General features: G+C 38.3%; 5 protein-coding genes across 8 annotated transcripts; 3 read left to right on the forward strand and 2 right to left on the reverse strand.

Moving 5' to 3' along the window:
• The first annotated feature begins 282 nt into the window (after window positions 1-282).
• On the forward strand, window positions 283-1,758 carry LOC113748962 (60S ribosomal protein L22-2-like). Of its 3 annotated transcripts, none has more exons than XM_027292583.1 (3): window positions 283-394; window positions 530-789; window positions 1,366-1,758. In XM_027292583.1, the coding sequence occupies exons 2-3, from the start codon at window positions 554-556 to the stop codon at window positions 1,508-1,510; spliced, it is 381 nt and encodes a 126-aa protein (XP_027148384.1). In that variant the 5' UTR covers window positions 283-394; window positions 530-553; the 3' UTR covers window positions 1,511-1,758. The 3 variants fall into 3 exon arrangements, with proteins under 3 accessions (XP_027148384.1, XP_027148376.1, XP_027148390.1); XM_027292575.1 differs by having other exon boundaries at window positions 284-394; window positions 524-789; XM_027292589.1 differs by lacking the exon at window positions 283-394 and adding an exon at window positions 433-455.
• Window positions 1,759-4,643: 2,885 nt separating this feature from the next.
• LOC113755330 (magnesium/proton exchanger) lies at window positions 4,644-9,043 on the forward strand. Its single transcript, XM_027299384.1, has 8 exons — window positions 4,644-5,227; window positions 5,518-5,693; window positions 6,369-6,487; window positions 6,623-6,780; window positions 7,327-7,460; window positions 7,974-8,190; window positions 8,280-8,409; window positions 8,524-9,043. Exons 1-8 carry the CDS (start codon window positions 4,834-4,836, stop codon window positions 8,819-8,821), a joined length of 1,626 nt encoding a protein of 541 aa, XP_027155185.1. The 5' UTR covers window positions 4,644-4,833; the 3' UTR covers window positions 8,822-9,043.
• A 359-nt stretch (window positions 9,044-9,402) lies between these two features.
• On the reverse strand, window positions 9,403-12,526 carry LOC113755425 (blue-light photoreceptor PHR2). The gene is made up of 4 exons (XM_027299456.1): window positions 11,221-12,526; window positions 10,237-10,466; window positions 10,040-10,141; window positions 9,403-9,897 (listed from the first exon to the last, which is right to left on the reverse strand). The coding sequence occupies exons 1-4, from the start codon at window positions 12,208-12,210 to the stop codon at window positions 9,819-9,821; spliced, it is 1,401 nt and encodes a 466-aa protein (XP_027155257.1). The 5' UTR covers window positions 12,211-12,526; the 3' UTR covers window positions 9,403-9,818.
• A 454-nt stretch (window positions 12,527-12,980) lies between these two features.
• On the forward strand, window positions 12,981-15,680 carry LOC113762819 (putative S-adenosyl-L-methionine-dependent methyltransferase MSMEG_1480/MSMEI_1444). 2 transcript variants are annotated; one of them, XM_027306435.1, is made up of 7 exons: window positions 12,981-13,394; window positions 13,697-13,854; window positions 13,937-14,057; window positions 14,170-14,294; window positions 14,779-14,907; window positions 14,985-15,149; window positions 15,453-15,680. In XM_027306435.1, the coding sequence occupies exons 1-7, from the start codon at window positions 13,205-13,207 to the stop codon at window positions 15,522-15,524; spliced, it is 960 nt and encodes a 319-aa protein (XP_027162236.1). In that variant the 5' UTR covers window positions 12,981-13,204; the 3' UTR covers window positions 15,525-15,680. The 2 variants fall into 2 exon arrangements, with proteins under 2 accessions (XP_027162236.1, XP_027162244.1); XM_027306443.1 differs by having other exon boundaries at window positions 12,982-13,394; window positions 15,000-15,149.
• A 988-nt stretch (window positions 15,681-16,668) lies between these two features.
• LOC113762815 (gamma-tubulin complex component 4) lies at window positions 16,669-24,214 on the reverse strand. The gene is made up of 16 exons (XM_027306420.1): window positions 24,011-24,214; window positions 23,432-23,723; window positions 23,213-23,349; window positions 22,768-22,866; window positions 22,441-22,558; window positions 21,637-21,909; window positions 21,394-21,474; window positions 21,241-21,324; window positions 20,691-20,777; window positions 20,111-20,166; window positions 19,817-20,011; window positions 19,217-19,442; window positions 18,476-18,564; window positions 17,544-17,697; window positions 17,008-17,130; window positions 16,669-16,927 (listed from the first exon to the last, which is right to left on the reverse strand). The coding sequence occupies exons 1-16, from the start codon at window positions 24,181-24,183 to the stop codon at window positions 16,865-16,867; spliced, it is 2,250 nt and encodes a 749-aa protein (XP_027162221.1). The 5' UTR covers window positions 24,184-24,214; the 3' UTR covers window positions 16,669-16,864.
• Window positions 24,215-26,473: the final 2,259 nt, after the last annotated feature.

Here is a 26,473-nt window from a genome sequence, read left to right on the forward strand (position 1 = left end):
CCCAGTAGCATTACTTGTCACACGTGTTTGAGCTGATATTGAAATTTAACAATTATCTCATCTTGAAAGGAAATGCAATTGGGTCCATTACTGGATTTGCTTTCTTCATTTGTTTAGGCATCCTGGTCTTTCTCAGTAATTGGCAACAAAAGTAGATGGGGAGCCCAGATATCCACGATCGATAGATGAATGGCCCAGACAACTGACCTTATACAAAACCACGGCTTAGGCCCAATATCAAAAATAGGTTTCAAAGTCTAGGCCGAACCATTCCAATTTGATAACCCTAAACCCTATTTTCCGTTTTGTTATTTTCATCCGAAATCTTTGAAGCACGCCTTTCCTCGTACACAGGCGCCTACCGCTGCCGGTCGTCCGCCCAAGTTGACGCTCGGTAAGCTGCTGACGTCGCTCAATCTCTCCATCTTATTTCGAATATTGCTTTTAAAAATCAGGTAATTAGGATTTGTTGTCTTTGAGATCCGATGGATGGTTACTGATTAGTACTTATTTGGGAAAAAAGTTGCAGAGAAGAGAAAGAGAAGAAGTGAAAATGAGCAGAGTTGCAGGAGCAGCTGGAGCCAAAGGCGGGAAGAAAAAGGGGGCCACCTTCGTTATCGATTGCGGGAAGCCAGTCGAAGACAAGATCATGGAAATTGCGTCTCTGGAGAAATTCCTTCAGGAGAGAATTAAGGTCGGCGGCAAAGCCGGAGCCCTTGGCGACTCTGTCACCGTCAGCCGTGACAAGAGCAAGATTACCGTCACCTCTGACTCCGCCTTCTCCAAGAGGTATGCTTAACTACCCATTTCTACAGCGTTTCCCTTGTTGAAACGGTAATTTTGCCTTCGCCGCCCTTTGATATTTTGGAACGAAAAGCTTCATCGCTAATTTATTCCATTTTAGATATGTTTTTAGAATTTTTTTTTTCCTTGGAAGCTATTATTAACTAACACTGCTTGGCTGAAATTCAACATGTCCCCTTATTTCTGGTTCTTGGCATATTTGACTAGCGGGTCTTTGGAATACTCGGAACCCAGGCCTCTATATGGTCGGAAATAGAATAAATATGATGGCGAAACAGATCGCTGTTGTATTATAGTAATAAGTTTCTTTGGAGAGATTTATTTCAGGATTTTTTGTGTCATTTTTATGGTTCATGTTCCTGTAATTTGTTTGTTTTGCTTACCATAGGGTTATGATAATAGCCACATGTCGTTGTACACATAAAGGTTCTCGTGGGCTCCTGTTCTGCATGGTGTTGAAGTTTTTTAGCACAGGACGGCATGGAGTTCGCTTATGCATGTACGTTATAGATAACGAATCACTTGTGCTGTAGTTTTAGCTCTGTTACTTCTGTGTTCCAGGTATCTCAAGTACTTGACAAAGAAATACCTGAAGAAGCACAATGTGAGGGATTGGCTTCGGGTGATTGCTTCTAACAAAGAGCGAAATGTTTACGAGCTGCGATACTTTAACATTGCCGAGGGTGAGGGCGAGGAAGAAGATTGAACTTAGAATTGGATGGTATTTCATGTTTGTTTTTGGCCTTTGGCTCAACTATTTTGGAACCCTCTTTTTAGTTACTCTTGTAACCTTGCTACCTGTTGGAGTTATTAAGTCAGCTTAAAAGTTTCGTTTACTTGCAAAAGGGACATGTAATCTATGGCTTGGCTTTTCTCTGAGCATTAAAATTGAGAGTTAATGGTTATTCGAGTCTTTATATGGTATTATTGTCACGTTATCCTTGGCATTTTGGATATGTTGGTTGCATCTCATGTTAATCAATTTTGTAGTAATTGATGATTGTTGTCAACTTTCCTTGGAATAAGCTCTGAATTTAACATTTGTCAGTTGAATTTTTTTATTGGTGATACGGAATGCTGTTGTCTAGCTGAATATGTACATGCTTACCTGTCCTGGCTCAGTCTGAGTACAGCTGCATGCGGAGTTAGAGAAAAACAGGGATACGGTTGGGTGAGGGCATGATTGGTTTCAAGTCCACTTGAACAATGATGAAGTTTCTTTATGGTGGTTGTGTTTAGAAAGCGATAGAATTGAGGCTTCAATGGCTGAAGTGATGGATATAATACAAAAGTTCTGTCGTTACTAGTATATATGCCTTGAGATTGCACTCTCTATAGGGGCACTGGACCAAAAGAGAGGAGCATTCCGGATTCTCCAAGCATGAGTGATCTTTGTGTCGGACACTAAACTAAAACTCCCCCAACGGTGTCTTCGGCGCGGTAGAGTTTAGACGGAGCAACCGCTTGGATCAGGTTTTCCAGATCTGATACGAGATATTGAGAAAAAATCCCCCAGCTTCATCTTAAATGTTGCTGGGAAGTAGGTGGGTTTTGTTCTGGTCTTCCAGTTTGATCGAAACATCTCATGCATGATTTAGAGTGGACCGAATCTTCATACGCTCGACTGGAGAGAGTTACAGAACGCGGTAGAAGGCCGGAAAGAGAGTGCTTTGCTTTTGCCAGCCGATTAAACTGCTTGGATCAAATGATTCTAAAAACACTCGGGTGCACAAATTTTCAACTCCTAATTTGAATTTAAAATTTAAATCTTAACACATTTATTATGCATCCTATTGTGACATGTTCGTTGTCTTGTGATTAACTCTTTCATTTCAAGGTGAGATTTATTAAGATTAATTCTTGAAGGTGAGATGCATCCGACACATGCAATGCAATGGCTGACATGCGTCTACCAAGTAAGATCAAGGAAGGGTCGGAAGTGTGTGGGGTTACTGATAATCGCCTAGAATGATGTAACACTTTTTAAATAAATTATAATTACTTTTTAACTATTTATGCATGATTACAATAGGGAATGCGATATTTTAATTTGAATTATTATTTTTGTGAGTTTTATACATGATAAATAATTATATGATATAAAGTTTGAGTAAATCTTATATATATTGACAGTGTATATATTATCATGATTGGATATATGACACGTACGTAAAATTTGGATTTCAAATTCAAATTTAGATTATATATCATACATCCAATGATGAAAGTGTATACATTGTCAGTGTATAAAAAATTAATCCATAAAGTTTTACAAGTAACTCGTGTAAACATTCAAATATAAAGTGTTCAAAATGTGTTTCCATCTATGCTCTGGTTCCGGAAGGAGGAGCTGCGCTGGTATCAACAAAACGCGTCAGGGATCTGTCGCACCGGGCATCCACCTTAGGGGAGGCGGGGCGGTGCCAGTAAAATAATCACTCAACATTTTTCCTTTTGGTTGATTTTTTTGTTGTGGTTATTAAAAAGAGAAGGATAATCCCCACATAACCGAAAAAAAAAAAGAAGAAGAAGAAAGATAGAGTGACGTCATCATCAATCTCTAAAGTCGTGAAATTTGATACGGGCTTTTATGGCTGGTCAAGTTACACGCTGCCACTATGGACGGGACGGCGATGGGGGACCCGAACCGAACGTCCATAATTTATTAAGTGCCTCGCGTTTTTCAGATGTAGGCTGCAGCAACGTCAAATCAATATAAGCATACGCAGCTGTACGTGGCGACCAACCAATCATGTTTTTTTTTTTTTGTTAAAAAAAAAAAAAAAAGTAAGTGGTTGTGGTGGGTGATAACAACTTTCGTTTGATTAAAGGAAAAATGTTCATCCTCAATATTTAAGATGTTAATTAATTTCATCCCTAAAATTTTATACAAAACATATTTCATGTCATAGTTTTATAATTTTAACCAATTTTGTCTCTGAAGATTATGTAGAGCACATTTAATCATCATAGTTTCATAATTTCTACCAATTGAGAATAATTAAATGATTGTTAACCAATTTGGACATAATATCATCATACGTCCTGTTAGTAATTGTATTATTAATACTTAATTCAATTATTGATTAAATTACAGAAATAATAACAAGTATTTTTGGATACGAGACTATTCCTTTTGTTTTTTTAATTGTGATATGATGTATTTGAGATAAAACATATAAATTGAAAGATAAATAGATGATTGAAACATATGTATGTGATGCAACAAAACAAAATTTTGGAAATAAATGAGAGTCCAAACCATTCATTCTTTCGCATTAATATTTTTCTCCAATTAGTTGTAGTGGGGTTATTTGATATTTTTTTCAATTGGCTATAGTAGGACTGTTTTTTTTCCATGACTTTATTTTCCTTGGATCTTCTTATTCAATTGTGATTAAGAAGAGAGTAATAGTGAATAAAAAATTCTTATGTTTTTTTTTGTACTAAAATGAAAAAGTGACTTAAGAAAAGATTTTTGTACTTTTTGTTGATCTAATATTTGTTCACTAAAGGGTATATTGTGGTCAAGGTGACGATATTCCATTTAAATTACTTGGCAATCCATTAATTGTCCTCAACTAGCCAAATTTATGAAATTATGAGAATGAAACGTGTTTGTGTGAAACTTTAAGTATGAAATTAGTCAAATTTAAAAAATTATAAGGCTGAAATATGTTTTGCATGAAACTTTAGAGATGAAATTAGTTAACACCTTAAACATTAGGGATGGGAAGTGCATTTTCCCTTTGATTAAATTGCCACTAATAATTGAACCCACTGCCGAAGTAAATTACTACTAATAATACGAGTAGAAGCAGCGGCAGTATGTTAGACTCTCTCTCCCTCTCTGCCTCCAATTCAACGCCAGGCCAGCATCCCTTACGGCCTTAGGATTCACCTTTTAAAAGCCCAAAACTATTTAAATTCAACTCCCCAATTACAAAAAACCATCCAGTGAATGCCGTGGATTGGGATTCCTAAAAATTGCTGGATGCTCCCCAAAATCAGACCGGTGACAGCTGTAGCATGCATGGTGGAGGAGTTTATTATCACGACAGTGGTTCTCGCAGCAGTATGATTGCTGGGAATGAGAAATGCGAGTCCTATCTGCTTTTCCATCACGAAACTGTACTGGGCAATACCTCCAGAGCATTCTTGTATTTTGCGTTGCTCGCCTATTGTTTTATCGGCCTGTCAGCTATTACTGCTCGATTTTTCCGATCAATGGAAAACGTTGTCAAGCATAGTCGGCAGGTGGTCAAGGTAGATCCCCTTACAGGGGCTGAAACCATTGAATATGAAAAGGTGTGGAATTATGCCATTGCCGACATCAGTTTGCTGGCCTTTGGGACTAGCTTCCCTCAAATTTCTTTAGCCACAATTGATGCTATCCGAAATCTTGGAAACCTATATGCTGGAGGTTGGTCTTTCCTTTTTTCCATTCGTATGCGTTCTGGTCACGATTACTTCTCTTACTAGGAGTTACAACTCGAAAGTGTGAAGAGGTAAGAAGGCGTGAGTGACCTGATTCAAAGTTTTATTGTTCTACCGCAAATTGCTTTCTTGGTTATCATGCTGATCCTTTATAATTTTCGTGGTAAAATTTTATGTTCATTTTTTCTGTTTCATTCTTTTGGTTTTCTGGGATCCGTCTGTATTTAAGTCTAGATAAGTTGTTACGTTCTGTCTTGATACGTACTTAAATTTCAGGTTTGGGTCCTGGGACACTTGTTGGTTCAGCTGCTTTTGATCTATTTCCAATACATGCCGTCTGTGTTGTTGTTCCTAAAGCTGGAGAACTCAAAAAGATATCTGATCTTGGTGTCTGGCTGGTAGAGCTCTTTTGGTCCTTTTGGGCTTACATCTGGCTCTACATCATACTGGAGGTGATTTTCATTTCTGTATTGAGCTTTTGATCTTTTTGCTTAAGCGAACATCTTAGAGCAGACCTTCTACACTGTTTAATAGGTTACCTGTTTAATTCAGCAATCGCCATTTTACCTAGAGAAGAAAGATGCTGTAATTGAGAGATTCATATTCCAGTTACTTCTTTAGAGAATGGAAAGATAGGTATTAAATATAGTTTTCAGTTATAGGGATGAAGATCAATGATTTCACCTTTCCTGTCACTATACAGGCTAACTTTACCAATAAAGTTTGACATTCTAAACAAAGCATGAGCCTTGTATGTGCCATTTCTTTTTCTGTAATAAGTTGAAATGCTAGTGTTGTCAGTGCTGGTCCTTCTGTTTATCTTCAATTCATGCATATGTGTTGAGCATTTAGCGCGTGAGTTGAGTTTTCTTAAGTTCATTTGCTTATCATTTTACCTTATGCACTTCACAGGCATATTTGGAAGCAGGGCAAACAGATATATTTTTTAACAGGAATCTCTGTGAAGGAGAATATTTTATTTTCTATGCAAGAATGTCGTGTGACTGATATTCAAAACGATTGTGGTTTTCACTTGCATTTGATGTCTTCTTTCACAATTTCATTTTAAGATGGTACACCAAAGACACTGCCTGTGTGCTAAGATTCAGCTTTGTTGTTCTTTGCAGGTGTGGACTCCAAATGTTGTTACTTTGTGGGAGTCTTTGTTGACAGTGCTACAATATGGGCTATTGCTTACACATGCCTATGCACAAGACAAGCAGTGGCCCTATTTGTCCCTTCCGTTGTATGTTCCAATTATACTCATTTTGGCCTTTTGAGTTTACTTTGTCCATGCTATTGAATGATATCTATACTTGTAGAGATATAAGATGTTCAATGGTATAAAACAGAAAAAATTCCAAATTTTTTGGTGTATCAGGGAAAGAAGTGAGAGGCCAGTCGACTGGGTGCCTGCTGAGAATATTTCATACGGACGAGTGAACAAGTTCCATCAAGAGTACTCTGAAGTCCTTAAGGATGAAGAAGAGGGAAGCGAGCAGATTGTTGACATCTTAAAGCATTCAGAGAGCATGGAAGGTAACTCTCACCTTTAATTGTCCATAAGACTACGTCATTCATTTGGATGACTTTTTCTGCCAATTAGTTGCATAAGCTTTTTCTGAGCACACATGAAATTTAGATCATGAAACCTTTTGAAACCAAAAAGTAACTGAATCTGATTGCTTAGGAAAGTTGTATTTTAATACACATCCAGCTTCCCAGACTGTCAAATTAAGCAGCTAGAGTGTGCCTTTCCACATGATAATGAAGTGTCCTGAATTCTCAAATAGAGGGACAAAATTGCAAATATGGGAGTCCCAGAACATCTCGAGAATTTAACTTTATCTAGAAGTGCTTGTGTGATGGTTTGGGTATAATAATAACTTGAGAATTATTTCAAGAGATAGTTTCAAGGAAGTATTGCGGGATTTCTTATTACTGCATATATCTTGAAATATGAATTTAGATCAATGCTAAATGGAATTTTAAAGTTTTTCGTTCTCTGGATTTTACATCTTATCCAATCTCCTCGTTTTGTCAATTTACATTCTGATTAATCTCTTGTGAAAGTTTAACTTGCAGGTCCTCCCATATATCATAACTTGCCCGCTAGTGATGTTTCTGAATCCTCATCTCACCATTTGAAAAGTGGCATAATTCTTGAAGAACCTTCTGTGCTTGCAATTTGGAAGCTGCAGTTTGTGGAGGCATATATGGTAGCCTTTTCATGCCTCTCCCATTTCATATAAGTCTCTTTGTTTTCTGTGGCATGGGTGTGTGTCTTAGTATGAATTAAGCAGCTACTCTCTCTCTCTCCAAGCAATGACTAGAGTCAAACAGGTTATAGATTTAGTTTTTTATCGCGCCATATAATAACCAACAGGAAAAATGAGAACACGGACGTATTTCAAAGCTTGCAATAATTTCTGGTCTCTAAATAATCATGACAACCAGCATTTGAATGAGCACTTCTAAGCTGTGGGATGATACTTTCGAACTAAAAAATTAATATGCGCGCACAATTACCTGATATAATCCTTTCTTATAATAACTTCTTGCTCTCTATATCTTCCTTGATGCTTATACTATTCATTAGCTGGTCATGCACTGGTTCTTATGTTAATCCGTAATTCCTTTTGTTGACCTTGATGAAAAATTCCTGACATACTTAAGATATGAAGAAATCTTCACACGTCTCCATCCTTGTCGTTGGTTTTATTGTTAAACAGTTGGAAAGAAGGGACTCAAGAAAATTGAACAATATGTGCCTGCGGCTAGCTAGAATCTTCTGGCAGCTTCTTCTTGCTCCATGGAGGCTCCTGTTTGCTTTTGTGCCTCCGTATCAAATTGCTCATGGGTGGATTGCCTTCATTTGTTCTTTAGCCTTCATAAGTGGAATAGCTTATGTTGTGACACAACTTACGGACTTAATAAGCTGTGTTACAGGTTATAACCTTGACAAGACTATCTAGTGCTTGGTGTTAATTGATTCTTCCTCTTAGCTATAATGCTTGCGTGCTGTATGCCTGGTGCAGGCATAAATGCTTATGTCATAGCTTTCACAGCATTGGCTGGTGGGACCTCATGGCCGGATTTAGTCGCAAGCAAGATTGCAGCTGAGCGGCAGATTTCTGCTGATTCTGCTATTGCAAACATTACTTGCAGGTCTGTCTCTCCTTTTCCATTTTGTTTTGAGCAAGTTGTTGGATGATAGATTCCTTTTCTCTCCTTTTCCATTTTGTTTTAGACTTGCATCCTCAATGTTCTTTGCTCTTGCAGCAATTCGGTGAACATCTACGTGGGAATTGGTATTCCGTGGCTCATTGATACAATATACAACTTCATCGCATACAACGAACCGCTGCGCATAAAGAATGCCGACGGACTTAGCTTTTCTTTGCTTGTGTTCTTCTGCACTTCCGTAGGCTGTATCGGAGTTTTGGTATTAAGGCGTCGCACACTGGGTGCCGAGCTTGGAGGACCAAAAATTTGGGCCTGGATCACTTCAGTGTATTTTATGTTCCTATGGCTTATATTTGTTGTCTTATCCTCCCTCAGAGTTTCTGGCATCATATAAGTTTTCTTTTTGTTCGCTTTTTCACTTTCCTCTCGACTCTATTTTTTTGTCTCCCCTAGGTAGTTTATCCATATCCATTTCCTAGTACAGGGTATGTAGGGTAGTGAGTGAGAGTTCTTACCATATTCTTAATTTCCTCGAACTCGTATCTTTTGTGGTGCGTTGCCACAAGTGTAAAGGCTGTCAGCTGGCTATTTATGCAAGAGAATCATTTCTTTTCAATCTGGGCATCGTTTCGTTACTGCAACTGTTGCTTTATATGATAGCAGCTTTCATTAACTTTTTTTTGGATTTGTTGTGATTTGCATAACAACACCAGGCACCATCCTTGCCATTTTAGATGCAGGATTCAATCCAAGACTTTCGTTCTAATGCTCTAATTGGTCTTTTGACCTAAATGAGACTCGAAAATTGCATGTTAACTGCATATTCCAGTTGAATCTGCAATTTCGACAGAGACGTGTAACTTATATTTAATCATAAACTTTTTGTCGTAATCATGACTCCTTGAGAGAAACTTTACCTCCGCTCTTGAAATTGTGTTCTCTTCGGTGAGTCGCCGAATAACATTATTCCCAAAAAAAATAAAAGGGATAAGACGTCACTTGATTATAATGACTAATGCAATAGTCCAAACCTTTTATGCACCAAAGCCTTGAGAACCAGAAAGCTCCAAGTGAGGCAAGTAGTTAGGGAGAAATGAAAGGTGTACGACTAATATTTTCCTGTCCACCCCATTTTCTAATAAACATGAAAACATTACACAGGAAGAACTGGACCGCAAGTACTTGTTTCACAAGCGGGAGAATGAACTCACGAATTTCCAATATGAAAACCTTTATACTTTGTGAAGATGGCACTTGACAACAGGAGGACAAAGTGCAGCACCAAAGCCAAATGCTCTGTAGAAATAGAATCAGCCGAAGAAATCACATAGCCACAAACATAACCTTCCCATGGTAGTATATGTCTAATGAATCTTCAATATGGTTCAGCTTCAGACAGCAGCACCTGTACAAGCTGTCACTGGAGCAGCATTGTGCTGTCTTGCGGAACTGTATTTTTTGGTGATAAATCTGGTGGAGGGCAATAAATATTGCACAATCAACAAATCCGCAATCGAAGTCACAATCAAAGTGAAGCATACAAGTTTTACCAATATATCACATCAGAGAACTTCAAATAATGCATACAAAGCTTGGAGATTGGTTTGGTTACCTGAAGAAATCTCTCCACAATAACTCATACATCAACCAGTTCATCCCAGTGTCAGAAGAGCTGTTTCCACCATTTTTCTGAGCAGATGCAGAAGAAATTGTTCTGCAGAAAATAATTGCATTCAAAATGTTAAACTATAGGACAATATCAAAATGCTTTAAATCGAGCAGGAAATGAAGAAGTGATAAATCCCACACCTTGATACAGATTTTTTCAGCTCATCAAACATGGAACGGGGAGAAAGGCAACCCATGGCAAGCCAAGGAGATATTTTACAAGAAAAGTTGGCACCATAAATGCTATCATTAGTGCCATCCTTGTTTGCCTTGTTTGGTTGCGCTTGGCATTCAGCTGCAAATCTTCCAAGCCTCTGCAACGCTTCTGTCTCCCCTCCAACAAGAGAGGCACTTGCTGCTGGCTTTCCATTCTGCCAGGAGGTAAGTTTGCAATAAAAAAATGAGTAAAACAACATGCACTCCATCTGCCCCCAGTATCCCCAACCCGTACAAATTTTTCTTTTTTTTTTTTATACAGAAACAGTTCCGTATTACTAAATGCTCAATAGCCAGTTTTAGACAAGTTCGGAGTTCATCATTATTGAGGTTTGATTTACACCATGGATCCAAGTAAATAAATTTGCTCTGCAGCCCCACTCTATTCCCAAAATCCAAGCACAGTCAAGAATAAGCCCCCGTTCAAATAGCCATTAGAAAGAAGCATAGACTGTCTAAACTCTTGATCTTCTTATATCAGGTTGAAAATAGGTACTACTTAAGAACCAAGCCATACAGACACAAGGTAACCAACGTAAATAAGTTTGCTCTGCAGACGCTTAGTAGACACAAAGGTTCAATTTACACCACGAATCCAAGTAAATAAGTTTGCTCCGCAGCTCCACTGTATTCCCAAAACCCAAGCACAGTCAAGAATAACCCCCCATTCAAATAGCCATTAGAAAGAAGCACAGACTGTCTAAACTCTTGATCTTCTTGATATCAGGTTGAAAATAGGTACGTACTTAACTAAGAACTTAGCCATACAGACACAAAGTAGCCAAGGCATGATACTGTTAGGATCAAGTGCATAATAACAAACTTGTTACACTTTCACTGCAAGACTTTGCCCAAACATTAATAGCACAATTACATCCATATGAAATCAAGCATTAACAAAACCGATACCTGGCCCAATGTAGCACTTGGGTTGAGACCCAAATCAACCAAGGACGGAATCTCCCCAGGCTCCACGTCTCCCTTAGCAGGCAATCCTTTCACCTGATCCAGGGCCTCTATTGTCTTCCTAACCTCCAGTCCCTGCACTTTCTCCTTAAACCCGCCGTAGTTAGTCGGCATTTCCGTCAATTTAAAGGGCAAATCGTCGATGTGATACAATGTGCTTCCCCAAAAGTACTTAACCTCCACTCCTTCCTCTTTCAACACCGCCTCGATATTATCCTCCGCCTTCACCTCGTCATGCGATACCTCCCTGTGGGCATACACAGCTTCCGCCCCAACGGCCTGCGCCAGCTCCACCAGCACAGTCTCTGGCTTCCCAATTCTCACCACAAGATCAGACCCCTTAGCCTGCAGAGTTTTTCTCAAGTCGGCGACGGATTCAAGCAAGAAAGTGGCCCTAAACGGGCCAGTCCTATCGAACCCAGAAGAGGATTTCCCGTAGTCCCTCGGGTCGAAACAGTAGACGGGCAAGACTGACATGGACTCGTTGTTGGCAGAGTTGAGGCACTCATTGTCGTGTACCCGAAGGTCGTTGCGGAACCAAACGATTGAAGCACGGCGGAGGGCGGCGGCGTCGGAGGGGTCAGAAGGGCGGCGGGGGTTGAGAGAGAGTGGGTTTTGGAGGGGGTTGGCGGAGATAGTGGACTTGAGGAAGGGTTTAGTGGGAGGGGAGAGAGCGGAAGAGAGGGAGAGGTGGGAGAGTGAGGAGATTTGGGAGGGGATTTTAACTTTGGCGGCATGAGGGGTGAGAAGGGAAGAAATTTTGGTAGGTGGGGTGAGGAAATGGGAGGGGAGGACGGCGTTGAGAGAGAGGGAGATGGTGGCTATGGGTAACTGAGGAGGTGCCGGTGGGATTGAGGACGGGGCAATGGCCAGGTGTGGTTGGTCTTCTCCGGGGTTTTCTGGGATTTGGTTCTTTTGGCTAGAGTAATCCATTTTCTAGGATTTCTTCTTCTATCTAGAATCTATAATCTATGGGTGAGAAAAAAGGAGGGTCTGAGGTCTAATAAACTCTTAAAGGAGGTGAAGTGAAGACTGAAGATGAGGAAGATAATCTGACAAGACCCTCCTGGTTTCTTCCCGTCCCCTGGAGAAGGATTTCGCAGCTAGAATGGATTTTATTTATTTAGGGGCAGGGAGAAGGGGGGTTTGGTATAAGCTATTTCCTACGTCTTTGTAGCCGACGGAGGGAGGTTGGTTGGTGGAGTGTGGAATGGATGGATGATGCAACTGGTTTGGTTTGGACTTTGGGGTGGTGAATTAAAATCTACGGCCATTGTTGTCCGTTGCACCCTTGTAGTATTTATTATTTACGACTCACTATACTAACCTTTGGTTAAAATGTCCAAAGTCGGAGCAGCTGCACTACTAATTCTTAGTCCATACTCCACAGTAATTGATATTGATTGACACGAGGCTTCGACGGACCTCCTCCACACCAAACTCCTCCACCTACCTCAAATACTCACAGCCGATTCAGTCTTTTTCCCAGAATACCCTACTGGGGAGTGGGCAGCACACGAAAGATGTGGGGTGGTGGTTGTATTAATTGGGAGTTCAGTGAACAACACATGCGGTGGAGGGGAAGCCACCCCAAAAGTTTAAAGAATTCTATTCACGCCACTATTGTATCGCAATACTTTATTAATATGACTTTTTTTTCTTTTATTTTGTACCTTAGGCAAAAAAAATATATATATATATATATAGCCCTGGCCATCCCAAACTTGAGAATAGTTGGTTTTATTAATTACGTTAAAATAAAATATTTAAAATTGGAAAGAATTTTATGCATCGAGAAAGAAATCTATGCACTACACATGGAAGCTGAAAAATGGATTAGGGCGTTGAGGTAGAACCGTAGAAGGGCGAAGACCGGATAAGCGTAGTGTTGCAGTAGCAAGCGCCGTGTTGTGTTTGTTTGTTCTCCATGGAAATTTTGGTCTCACCCACGCCGCTGGCTCCTGCCATTGCGAATACGAGAGGATCCCTATCTCACGCCGCCGCCATTAGAAAGAGGAATTTGACGCCCAGGTCCAAGCTCAATCACCAAAACGACTCCTTGTACCAAGCTGCAATTGAACGCGCTTCTCTTCGTTTCCAGGAGACTCTTCGGCCAGGCAAATTTCACTTTTATCTTGGAACTAACAATTTTGCTAAGGAAACAGAAAAAAAAAAAAAAAAAACTGCATCCCTAGTTTCTATTTACTTCTCATTGGGAAATTTGGCCATGCTGCTTACTACTAGAAGGAATACTGAACTAGGAACAATCGCTTCGATATCAGACCATAATCTCAACGACTTGGCGTTGCAACAATGATTTGATATCCGTAGCTTGTCATTTGGCACTATATATATATATACTAGTATTTTTTTTTTTGGGCTATTTGAAAGAGAGCATGGGCCGTGCTTGCATCTGCAGATCCTCTGTTTGTCGACCCATATGCTGGTTGCCTTGTTCCTACCAACAAATTTATTGAGGTAGACGTGACACCCCGGCTGCCTCTCTACTGCCTGGCGACCAAATTTATTGATGATAAGCTGCTGAATGCATTGGGTGATGATGACGACCTCAGACAGGTAGAGTAACAAGCACAATGGTATTCAACTTATTCTCTAGATCTTAACATCCGTCAATTGGCTATCTACTGAAGTCCTGCAGGTTGTTTTGTTCACCGATGGCATGGATACTCGGCCTTATAGACTCGACTGGCCCAGATCCACCCTCGTATTTGACATATCCCCGCAAAGGGTTTTCGGGGAAACAACGCTGAAGCTTAAAGGTGCGAATGCACGCCCTTGTCAGTTTCGCTTCTCCAGATTCTTTCTCTACGCCTCCTTCTTGTAAAGAGTTAGATACGCGTACTGACAAAATTCTCTTGAGAATCCCCAAAGAGGTTGGGGCCAGGATTGGAAGAAGCTGTATGTTTATCCATATACCATGCGAGTCGGCTAACATAGAAGAGATGATGCGTAACAGAGGATTTACAGGTGCCAGGCCAAGTATATGGGTTTTCCAGGTGATTTGATATTTTTAACCTGCGCTCATCTCCTTGAACTCTGAGCTAACGTAGCAACCTTGTTTCCCGTCGTTTATGTGGTTATTTCCGAAATTTAGCTGCCGTTCTTTCCTACCTCGTAATATTTCTGTAAGTGCCAATACTACCACTGTTTATTGTGTATGGTCATTATCATGTTCCTGATGTTGAAAGATTCTTTTGGAGAAACTAAAAAGTTTTTATTCTTGCCTAAAAATTTATTCTGCCTTTTGATTTCTTGAAGCTAAATAATGAGGGAGGTTAGAACCATTAGGAAATCTGTCTTAGTTTTTGTGTTCAACTTGGTAATTCCTGTAAATTTCCTTGTGATTTCTTGAAGCTAAATAGCGAGGAAGGTTAGCACGATTAGGAAATTTGTCTTAAATTGTTCTATCGAGGTTGGTCGTGTCAAGGTTTTTTCTTTCGGAAGTGTAAATATGATTGTATATGTTGTTTTAAATTGCAGGGACTGCCTCTTGTAAATTTGGCTAGATTTAAAGAGATCCTTTCTGTTATCAGCAATTTAGCCACAAAGGGGAGTGTTTTACTGGGAGAACTACCTTCTTGGTTATCAGCAGTTGATGCTGGTATCAAGGTTTGTTAATCTGAACACTTAACTGGTATTATTTGATCTCCGTCTCCTTTCGCTCTGAAGAACCCATCTCTTATCAGTCCACCAAAACACAGTGGATGGATAATCTTTTCATGAGCAATGGTCTCCGGGTAAACATAATTGGCTATGAGAATGTTGCAAGAGATTTTGAAAAAGAATTGGAAAAAGTAGATGACAACCATATACTCTTCATTGCTGAGCAACTGCGATTTTCTGATGAACAGGTAAAATTTCCTCTTTATCTCTGTTATGCTGATAGTTTCTGCAAAATTGTTGCTTCCGCTCATCTTTTCAGTCTCCTGATCTCAAACTGCGAAAATGTTTATGACTTATCGAAATGCCAATATCCTGATTTTGATCTCCAGGATTATGATATTTGGTTATAACAATCTCTGTCTCTCTCTCTCTCTCTCTCTCACACACACGCGTATGTTGATTGATGAATACATTGGGGGACCTCAGAAAAGACGAGCTTAATGTTGTTTCATTTATGTATTCCCAGTTAACTGTTACTGTAATTGGAACAGATGGAAACTTGGAGTAGAGAATTCCAGAGGATAGAGGAAGAAGCGGATGAGGAAGGTTTCGAGGAGCTATAAAAGTCAGCTTCAGGTCGCATCCCTTCAAGAAGATACGGAAGCTTCCATTGCTGATTAGAAACAAAATAAGAAGATGGGAGTATGGGACTGAGAAAATGTACATAAAATCTATTGAACATCAGATAAGCATAATAAATTCCTCATTTGCAAGATTCATAGAGAATCTAAAAACTCGTTTATTTAACACCCTAAACAACAATAATGTACAACTCACCCCGCACTTAAACCACTACGTGGTAGCTGTACTAGGATTACAAGTAGAGGTGGCAATATGGATAAATGGTTCATAATTGGTTTTGACTTAATGAATGGTGGATGAAATTTATTCAATCCATATAGATCCATTTAATAAATGGATCTAAATGGATGGATCTAAATGGATTAAATAAAATCCAATTATCCATTTATAATCCATTTAAATATTTTGGTTACTTTGTTTTTGTATTACCATTTCTTGTAATATGAATAGCTTTGAGAAAAAGCCGGAGTATTTATAAACACAATAATCTTGGACTAGTCTAAATCGCGAATTTCTGGACGTCCTAATCACTTTTTTTCTCACCTTCATTAATTTGATGCGGATCTATTCTGCAAGTTTCCGTTAATAATTCTACAGCATCTGAGATGTCAATTAACAACCACATGCCCCAAGTCTTCAGCGTGCAAAGGGCGTTGGAAATTAGTTATGTTTAAGTTGTTAAGATTTTCCCACTCAATCCTTCATTCAACAGCTGTCACATGTGGTCCTTCATTCCCAGTTGGTTCTAGTTAGAGGGATCTATCCGTTTCTTTTATTTGGTTTTTAGGGAAATGGATATATGTGGTTTTTGTGGATAATCCATATAAATCCATTTAATTTAATGGTTTTACTTAGGTCAACCATTTAAAACCAATACCATAAATGGATAATCCAAATCCATTTAATTATGGATTATATGGATGGATAAATGGATCTCAATCCAAATTGCCACCTCTAATTACAAGCAGCTTCAGGCAACCAAATCAACAACTTCCCCTCTTTAAGGCACAGTTCATTACACCCTGCTCTAAACCCAGCTGTAAATGGTTTAAGATTAACCAAATGTTATCAAATGCAGCATAAAGTGTGACGAAGGAGAACCAACGTCATGAAACTGGGAAAGGAGCACCTAAGTCAGGATTGCTGTCTGGTGAAAAACAACTGTTGCAAAAACCAAGAGGCCCATAACAAGTAGCCAAACGAGCAAGAATCAGTTTACTGTTAAAACTCAGTCAACCACCACCGGGGGAACACCATATTTGATGACTGAGAGACCAAGAAGGCCAAGATTGCAGGTGTACAGGTCAATCAAATGCTGACATCAATGTAAAACTGCGAGTGTTGGACGTGGTCTCACAACATTAAGCACTCCTCTAGCAGTTGCCTGTCAGCAATTACGTGACATAAAGCATAGTTTAATCATCATGCATAAACTATAAGTTAAGAAAATGCTGCAAATATTACCTCAAAAAATGAATTGAAGTTCAGACGCAAAAGAAAACGCCTAAGAAAAGGGGCTCGCTGACTCCCAGCCAGTCTGGTACTACGCAATATAGTGTACAAGGAGTTTGATTTCTTATTGAATTCCTGAAGACAATCAAAACAATTATTTTCAATGGAAGAACTGATGAGCAGTATAACAGAAGCAAATTCTAGCCGTCACAATCATCAGAAGTTGAGAGTACTGGAATCCCTAATAACATGCTAATGACATTGCAAACAAGTGCCTGTCTAGTCAGTCTTTGGAATACCTTGAAATGATGCAGGAGGGCCAAAATGCAAGACTAGCACTATTTCTGGCTTAAAAATATGCAAAACATCCAAGCGACAGAAATACCAGGTAAAATTAATAAAATAAGCTTCAGTTTTACATCACAATTCCTGGACTTAGGCCACTTGAAATAAATTTCTCAAGATAACAATTAAAATGATAGATCGAAACACCTATCTTACAATACTTCATATTTACCCCAAAAGAAGGGAAAGAGCACAAAGTTTACCTCTGATATTTGCTCCAGTTCAACTGTAATCTCATCACTCTCTTGGTTTTCAATCTTCCAGCAGAATTGCAAGCAAAGTTTCATTATGCCATCCAGAATTCTCGACACAGAACCAATGTCCAAGAAAGACTGAGATATTAACGCAGATAAGTACCTGCTTGCAATACTAAATTCATTATACATCCACCAAGTTATTAAACATGCAAAAAAAATTCAAAAAATGCAAAGTCTACAGGACCTTGGACAGAAATGAACCACAAGTTTAAACAGCCCAAAATGTAACAAGTGCATGAAGAACAAGATCTGAACATCTCTAAGCAAAATAAATGAGGTAACAGAAAATGGTTCAAGATTCATAATGGATCCATGAAAAGATCATTTTCATGGTTGTCATATCTCTCAGCTAAAACAAATCAAAAAGTTCTCATGTACCTTGTAATCTAGTTCCTTTACTATGAATAGCACTGGTCTAGGTTATCTAGCTCCATTTGGTATTTGCAACAAAATAGAGCATTCTTGACTAGGTTGAACCAGCCAGAAAGAGCAATACTTTCAATGTGGTCTGACATTAGCATGAGTCCTGGAGCTCAAAAAGAAATTGGAAACATCGGTAGTAGGTGCATTAATCTTATAGAGGAACAGAACTGCACCAAGGACACAGTCATATTATATTTGTGTGCTAATTTTGAGAAAGAAATCTTCCCTTGACTGGTCCCTCCTATCGACATCTAGCAAGTCACTTTCACATCTCAAGACAATTTCTTTATAATCTGCAGATAGCACTTTATTTTCTTTGCTAGTCAATCTCTAATGACAAGAAGCTAGCAGTAACCAGTAACCAATTTAACATAACATCTACGTAAAGAATATCAGGCATAAATAACAAATCAAAACTAAGAAGTAATTTAATATGAGAAACATCAATTACTCACTCTTGGTGGAAGCTCACAAGTTCTGTGAAATCATGAGAGTTCTGGATGTGAGATTGCAGAACATTCCACTGAGATTCTATTACATCCACCTAGGAAATCAAAAGGGGTAAGGAAGAAGGCAGGAAAAAAAGACCATACTACACCAATGATCATTAAATATGCAGGAGAAACTACTCCAACAATTTCTAGCAAGGAGCCCCAGTTTATAAAATTGTGCTAGCCAAAATACACATATTGATTGATGCATTTGCAACCAATTCCACCCTTCTGCACAAGCTTAACAGCTTCTACTCATTTACAATCAACATGTTCTGCATACACAGTTAAAACAAATATGGATGTAACAGCTCAAAAGGACATATCCAAATTGGTTTGGCTATTCATAATTTTTCATCTGTATGAAGATTTACAGGGTCAAACCATTGAAAAGAACTTATCCAAAAGGTGCTAGCTATGTCCTAACATTGTCTTTTACAGCTTTAATGAATACCATTCCTCTTCCAAAATGAAGTCACCCTTCAAAAGAGGTGTACCAAAAGCTTCCAGAAGAAAATGCAACTAACAATAACCATCCAATTCAATTTACTTAAGCCCTAGATTCCCAGTCTTCTAAATGAAAACAAACTAATTTATGTGAGCAAATATCTATGGCAGTAAAACTTCTTGAAGAAACAGGCGAGTTATTTAGGAAAGAAACAGGAATTATTGTGAACAAATATGGCAAATTTCTGTAATAACAACCTGGATGTAAAATTGAAGATTTCTGATCAGAAATGCCATATGTTCTCTAATACGCCACATTGGTCTAAAGCGCTGCCTTCGCTGATGCGATGTCAAGCAGCTTCTGCTATCATTGCGATGTTTTGCAAAATCAGAATGATCTTGAGACATAGCAGAGGCCCATGATTTCTCCAATTCCATCTGTGTTCTCTTCAGTCGAAGCAAATATTGGAAGATTCTGCGATACCTATAGCAAACTTCTTAGATGTATCTACAACCCTGTCACTTGTGTTACACTTGTAACTACTGATGAGACACTGTAATTTCTGAAACAAATTCAAGTTGTAATTTCCACACATTTATTGAACTCAAATGATACAATGCAAGCCGCTTTTCTCTACTTCCATGAAGTACCCCTCACAAATCATTTTTGTGAGATCAATGCAAACATAATAAGTGCAATAGATAAAAGTAAAACTGCAGGGACCAATGGCTTACGACTTGGGAAGAGGACAAACTATTAGGAAAAGTAGATATACCAAATAAGAAATGCTTTTAAGCTACCTTTCAATTCACAAATTAGAAGCAAAGAATATCACTCTACAGGATCAAGTATCTTACTTAGAAAGCACCTCCTGCGTGAAAAACAATTGCAAGGGCCAGTCAACAGAGTATTCAAGAGCAATGCCATCCCAGCCATCAAGTGGCACCTCCAGGGAAGTCTCTGATTGCACACTTGAATCTCCATCAACATAAGCTTTTGTCTTTGGCAGATCTACTTGGGAGGATTTAATAGGGATCCCAAATGAAGGCATCCTAGAAATTGCATGAATAGTAAAATAAGAATTTTTTAAAAATCTTTTCTCAGTCATTTGTTACCAATCATACATCAGACAAATCAAAATGGGTTCTGACCTTAAAGACACCCTTGAAAAATATCTGTCGTCATCTCCAATAGTTTTCACTGCAGCCTGAGTTGCGAGCATGTTGTCAATAATAAGGCACTCAAAAAAGCTCTGTACTTGAAAATAACACTCATTACAGGAACAAAGGATACATTCATGAGTTAATGAAGTATTTGTACGCCATAAAATCACCACAAATCCAAATGGTTACACTTACATAAATGAAATGCAGATCACTGCTGGTGATGGATGGGCTATACTAATTCCCTAATACTCTATGACACCTGGTGGCAGAAGGTTCTTCTCAAATGGACAAACAGGTGTTTAAATTGTCTCCATCCTATTGACTTATGCTTCTTGTTACCTTTCCAATAGTATTCTCATTTCAACATTATCTAATTTATTTTTCCCCAAAAAAGGACAGCAAATCCAAAATTACCTCAGGAAAATCTAGATCTGGCATGAGATATAAATAGACACAAGAAAAACTCCATCGTGTGCTGAAAGAATGTGGCATTATAGACACAGGTAAGACAACAAGCAAGTAGGAACGAAGAAGATTGATGTTCATAAAAATTTGATGGACTTACTAGCTGAAATGGAATCATGAGATCAGCTTCTGCAGTGGACAGGCGAGGTGGCAAATGCATCAGCTGGCGACTCTCCTCGAGAAAACTCTAGCAATGTCAAAGAAACAGCATTCAACAATACTTTCTTCACACTAAGAAATGGCAAAACACTTTTAAGAGGAGAATTTCCAATACTTTCTTCTTGGCCTGCATCCACAAGACTATTAGGAGATGCTCAGATTGTCCTAATCACTCTTATGTGTTCTCCAAACAAGCACAAACCTAGAGTGACACACAAGTGTTCCTCCCTCAAAACTTTAGAAAAGCAAATCCTAAACAGAAATGAAAAGGCTAAGACTGTCTTTCCAAAGTATTAGTGGCGCTTTGCAAATTGCATTTATACGTAGCAATCGACAGAAGATCCCCAATAATATTACTCCTTTATTGTGAAGTAATGGGATAAGCAAGACATTTTGAGCACAAGAACCTTTTAAAGAAAAGACCAACTTAAGTTGGTCTTTGCAAGATTTGAAGTTAACATGTATGAAAGTAACAAAAATCCATGCTTTACCTGGAAGAAATCACCTTTTGCTAAAAGAAAATAATCTTTAAGAGCCCTCAAATGGCCATTCAAGTCAGCACGTACAACAACAAGCTGCATAAGTAAAGAACTATGAGCACATTAGTATAAAGAGCTAAAGAAGAATAATTTTGCGGTCAGCACCTGCCAAAGATGACTTGCTGCGATCACCCTAATTGAGTCAATTGCACTCTCAAATGATCTTTTGTGGAACTCAGATGACTCCTGCAAAATACAAAAAATTCAATATAAATCAACAATAAATTCCTTATGTGGAATTCATTTGAATTTCAAGAAACAATAACAACAGATCATGCAAGAACAGTTTTCTCCAGGTAATACAAGCGACACAATAGTGGTTTTGTTAACGCTTAAACATATTCCAACCTTTAAATTTTGCAGCATGGTTTCAATCTTGTCAGCATCAGATTGAGGAAGTAACTCCTCCCCGGTGGACTTGTTCTGTGAAGATGAATCCTTAGTGAAAAAAATTCGAGAAGTGGACAATTGAGGTCTTTGTGATCCTCTTGGCATCTGCTGATAGGCTATTGCACCCTGGAATCTAATGGCAGGGCTTGGATTTCGTAGAACCCTTACAGCTTTCCCAGCAAAAAGAATTGATTCGGCAACACGCATCGGGATATGCTCTGGCAGCATATCCTACCAAGAAAACAGAAAAGATTATTGAATGTGGCAGTATAAAAGAATAGCACATAGTTTGTCAATAGCGAAGCCTTGCCATACCAAATCTCTGGAAAAAAAACGGGCTAGTACTTTAAGAAAGTTATTATATGGAAGAACAGAGGACTTATGCCTGAGCCTGTACTGAAATTCAAGGACACAAGGAGTCTTAAGGAGGCACATAAGTCAGATGAATTGATGAACAAATAAAGTAAAGTATGACATATTTTGTGGGCTCCAACCTCACACTTTAGCTAGTCTCTTCAACCGCCTATGATAACGAGTTTGCTATTGGACATGCCATCTGAAGTATAAACTTTACCCAAAAGGCATTTTTATCCAACTGCACTAAAATAGGATCACATCATTTGGTACTTGGTGTTTTAGGGAAAAACAAAAACAAAGGAAGAAGATAGCAGCAGGTAATATAGCTAGACAGATCAAAGAACTACATCACAACATTATGTAAAAGGAGCACCAAATAATGCAGAAATAACAAGATTCATATACCAGAGAAATATGGAAGCCTGAGTGCCAGTCGGTCAGAGATGCATCATTAGTTGACATCGACATCAGTTGCTCAACCACCTCTGCAGGTGAGTCATTCTCTGCATCCCTACTCTCCAGCCTAGACAAAACATTGAACTTAATACCTAGATTCAGGTGCTCTTAACACCAAAATGGAACCAAAAAAGAATTTTAAAAAAAATTCCAATTGTGGAGGTTAGAGATTTCAATTCTCATTCAGTTCACCAAATTGAGAGATTGTAGCAATTACAGTAAACAGTAATATGACATCAAATCATCACAGCAATTAGTTGAGATAGATTCCATTACCTACTTATAAAAAATTCTCCATACTGATCATGAAGAATCCCATAAATCATCCAAGAGGCAAGTTGATTGTACATAACCTGATGTCCATGCCAAAGCAGCCTATAAATCAAGCAACAAATAGCTGGCTAATTATAATCTCCAAAGATTTGGCTAAACTGATGTCCATGCCAAAGATCTAGCTAGTTATAATCTCTAAGTCAACAAAAATTATATGCACATAAAGATAGAACACTATAAACCTTTATCATGAACAAGCATTAGTAAATACTACCAGAAACAATCATCTGGGAAGAAAAAGTCATCCACAGACTTGGCATGCTTTTCGATATAACACAAAAAGGCAACAGATGGGTCCTCAAATGGCAAAGGGTGAAGTGTTAGCCAACTGAGTGCAGATAAATCCTTCTTGTCAAAACTAAAGATAACGGGAAAAAAAAGTTCATACCTCTGAATGCATGTCTGCAATTCAGGGACGCCACAGTGGCATCGTTTGTGAAGGAGGTTAAGAAGCCTCCCTCCACAGTAGCCATCACATTCAATTTCTAGAATAAGCTCATAAAGAGGTGGCAGAAGAACAAGGAACTGGGAAAAAAGATGCATCAATCACTAATACAAGATTTTATTAGGTATGACAAGAACTGCAGTGAGGAGAATCATAAACTACCTTATTGAGGCCTTGAGTAACTGTTGCCAAGATGGGTAGAGAATCAGACAACAAATTCTGCTCAATATGTAGAACGGCTGACCTGTAAACTGACAAAACCTCAGCAATGCCGTTAGCAATGGCCCTTCTGTAAACACCCTGCTTCTCTTTCTTCCCTTTGAACAATTCAGAAGTTCTTGAAGAGGGAGACTCATTTGAGGACCTTATCCAACTCAAGTTACGGGACTTAGTTGCAAAGCGATCAAGCTCCCTGTAGTAAAATCCCAGCTTAATGATCCTCTCAATGGCGTCCCTGTGATGAAGCCCAACATTAAATTAATTCTCTTCCAACACTAACTCCAATACCCCATATTGTACTAGAAAATGCAGCCAATCTAAAATCTCCTTCTGAACAGAGAGATTGTCACTGATTTAGCGATCAGACAACCCTAATAGCAGGTAGCCAACAGATACACTCTTCAACTATGGACGCGTGATGAAACTGCCGGAAAGAAAGGCAAAGAGCGGAATTGTTCCCTTATTTTAATTTCCTTTAAAAAAGTAGGGAGATCAATGAAGAAGAAGAATAGTAGTGAATACCTTTCACTGGGTTGGATGAAAGAGATATCCGGAGCGAGCTTAAAGGTGAAGCATTCCTCTGAAATGGGGGCATCCGGGGACAAGTTAATGCGGAGGGAATCTTGCTGCTCTCTTTCGTCGACGATGAGGTCTCCGGTGTAACCCAGTAGAGCCAGTAAGAGTTCGTGCAGCATAATTTGGCTTCCCCGTTGGCGCTCTCTAAAGTTCTGCCCAGATCGATTTCGAAATTGGCCCTTCTCCTACTCGAGTTTTAATTTTTAAGCAGCCAATACCAAGCCGGCATAAAATTTAAAAAAAAAAAAAAAAAACTTGTGGTGTTTTTTATAAAACTGAGTTTGAAAACCAAAATATCCAAATTATTGAATTGTTAAATACTAAATCTGATGCATTTGCATTTTGAGTGTATATTGCTTTCAGTGATAAGTGAATATTTTATCACTTGTATTAGAAGCAAGTTTTACTTTATAGATTCAGTGATACTTAATTAACTTATCCAAATGTTCAATTTTTTGTTTATCAAATACGTTTAAACAAGTTGAAATCCCAATCAATTAAATTAAAATGCTAAATTGGAGTATTAAACAGGGTCTTGGCTTTATTTGTTTGTACACATACAATGGCTATCTATTTGCACAAATAAGGAAAAATACAATTTTAGTCCCCAATTTTTAGCTCCTATGTGATAAAATTTTGGCAAAGGCAAATATGGTTCTCAATGTCTAGCACGGTTTTCATTTTCAGTTCCTAAAGTTTTGATAGGAGCAAATATTGCCTATAATGTTACCAATTTTAGAACAATTAACGGATTTTTTTTTAATATCAATGGAATCAATAACATGTTTGTTGAATTAAATTTCTTCAAAAGGAAGCAAAATAGTGAGTAATCTTGAACAACAAGAATAACTAGTGTGATGGCACATTAGTAACTGATTAACTAAGAATAAAAAATTGTTAAATCAATATTTTAAAAAAAATTACGATTGTTTGCTTAAGGGTGGTGGCGATAGAGAGTGAAAATAAATTATATGAGTGGATAAATTGGGTGCTCCAACTAATTTTAGTTTTCAGTTTAAAAGTTTTCCTTCTTTTTACTAGGAGGAAATTTGTTAATCTATACAAAAAAAAAAAAAAAAAAAAGGTATTACGATTGTCTGCTAGGGGTAATGAAGATGTAGAGTGAAAATAAATTATGAATCAATGAATTGAGTGCTCCGACTAGTTTTAGTTTAAAAGTTTTTCTTCTTTTTACTAGTTAATTAGTTAGCAAGTGAATTATTAGTTTTCAAATTTGTTGTTTAAAGTTGGCTACTATTTTGCTTCTTTATTTTAAGATTTAATTTAATGAACACACGATTAGACGTGACTAAACCTTGTCAGATATTGAAAGAAAAAAAAAAAAGGCATGCAGATGAATAACTTGAAATTTGTTGACTCTTCTCTAATACTCGCTCCCTTGAGATTGTGGGTTCATCATATTGACATGGAGCGAAATCTAGAGGCTATCCTGATAACTTTCAAAAACGTTGTTCGAGAAAATTCTAAACCCACACCCTCATTGACTACGCCGCAGAATTCTTGCATAAACATGAGTCAAAAATCATTACATGCATGAGAATTTACATAAGGAATAGTTTACCCTCCCCCCAAACCTACAAAACGCAGGGATATAACCCTTCGCGACCAGATGGCTAGACAAAAATTTATTTTTGGGATTGTAGTTTATTTGTAAATTTTTATTTGATTGCATCGTTAACACATTTTTCAATATCTTTAGACAGAAAATCCAACGACATGAACAACGCAAAAGTATTCGACAGATTACAGGCTACTTGATACATTTTGAACTCTGCATACAACTACATCACCCTTGCACCAAAAGAACCACCATTATTGACGGTCACCCAATGCAGGCCAAGGGCGCTGATTTGATCCGAATCAATTACTTGTGCAGAATAATTGGATAAATGCACCAGCAGCAAGGCGTTTCCCAACCCACGGGTGAAAGGGATATTTTTCCCTGAAGCCTTGGCATGAACTGCATCTCCAATGCACCCTAGACTCGTTGAGCAAAACTAGGAGGTGATCACCGCGCCATGCGCGGTGCGCGAATGTAATGATGCCCAGTAATGCCCAGCTGAGTAATTAATTTTGTAATATTAATTAATTCAAACAAGAAGTAATGTATTAAGGTTCACGGGCCAATAGCTGTATAGGGTAGCTAAGATGAAGCGGAAAATACCGGTAATGTATTTAATTTATAGGCAAATTACATTCAGTTAAATTCGTCAAGCATCTGAACAAATATTGAATGCGTGATACCAAGGAAAAATCTTTTCAACTCCGGTATCGTCGAAGATTAAAACTGTAAATATATTTTCAGATTCCGGAACAAAAACAAGGGTTTCGTTGTGCTGCAGTTGATGTCCAAGAATGAAATCTCTCCAGTTTTTGTGAAGGCATCTA

The sequence above is a fragment of the Coffea eugenioides genome, chromosome 1 (assembly GCF_003713205.1).
Source record: "Coffea eugenioides isolate CCC68of chromosome 1, Ceug_1.0, whole genome shotgun sequence".
NCBI classification, from domain to species: domain Eukaryota; kingdom Viridiplantae; phylum Streptophyta; class Magnoliopsida; order Gentianales; family Rubiaceae; genus Coffea; species Coffea eugenioides.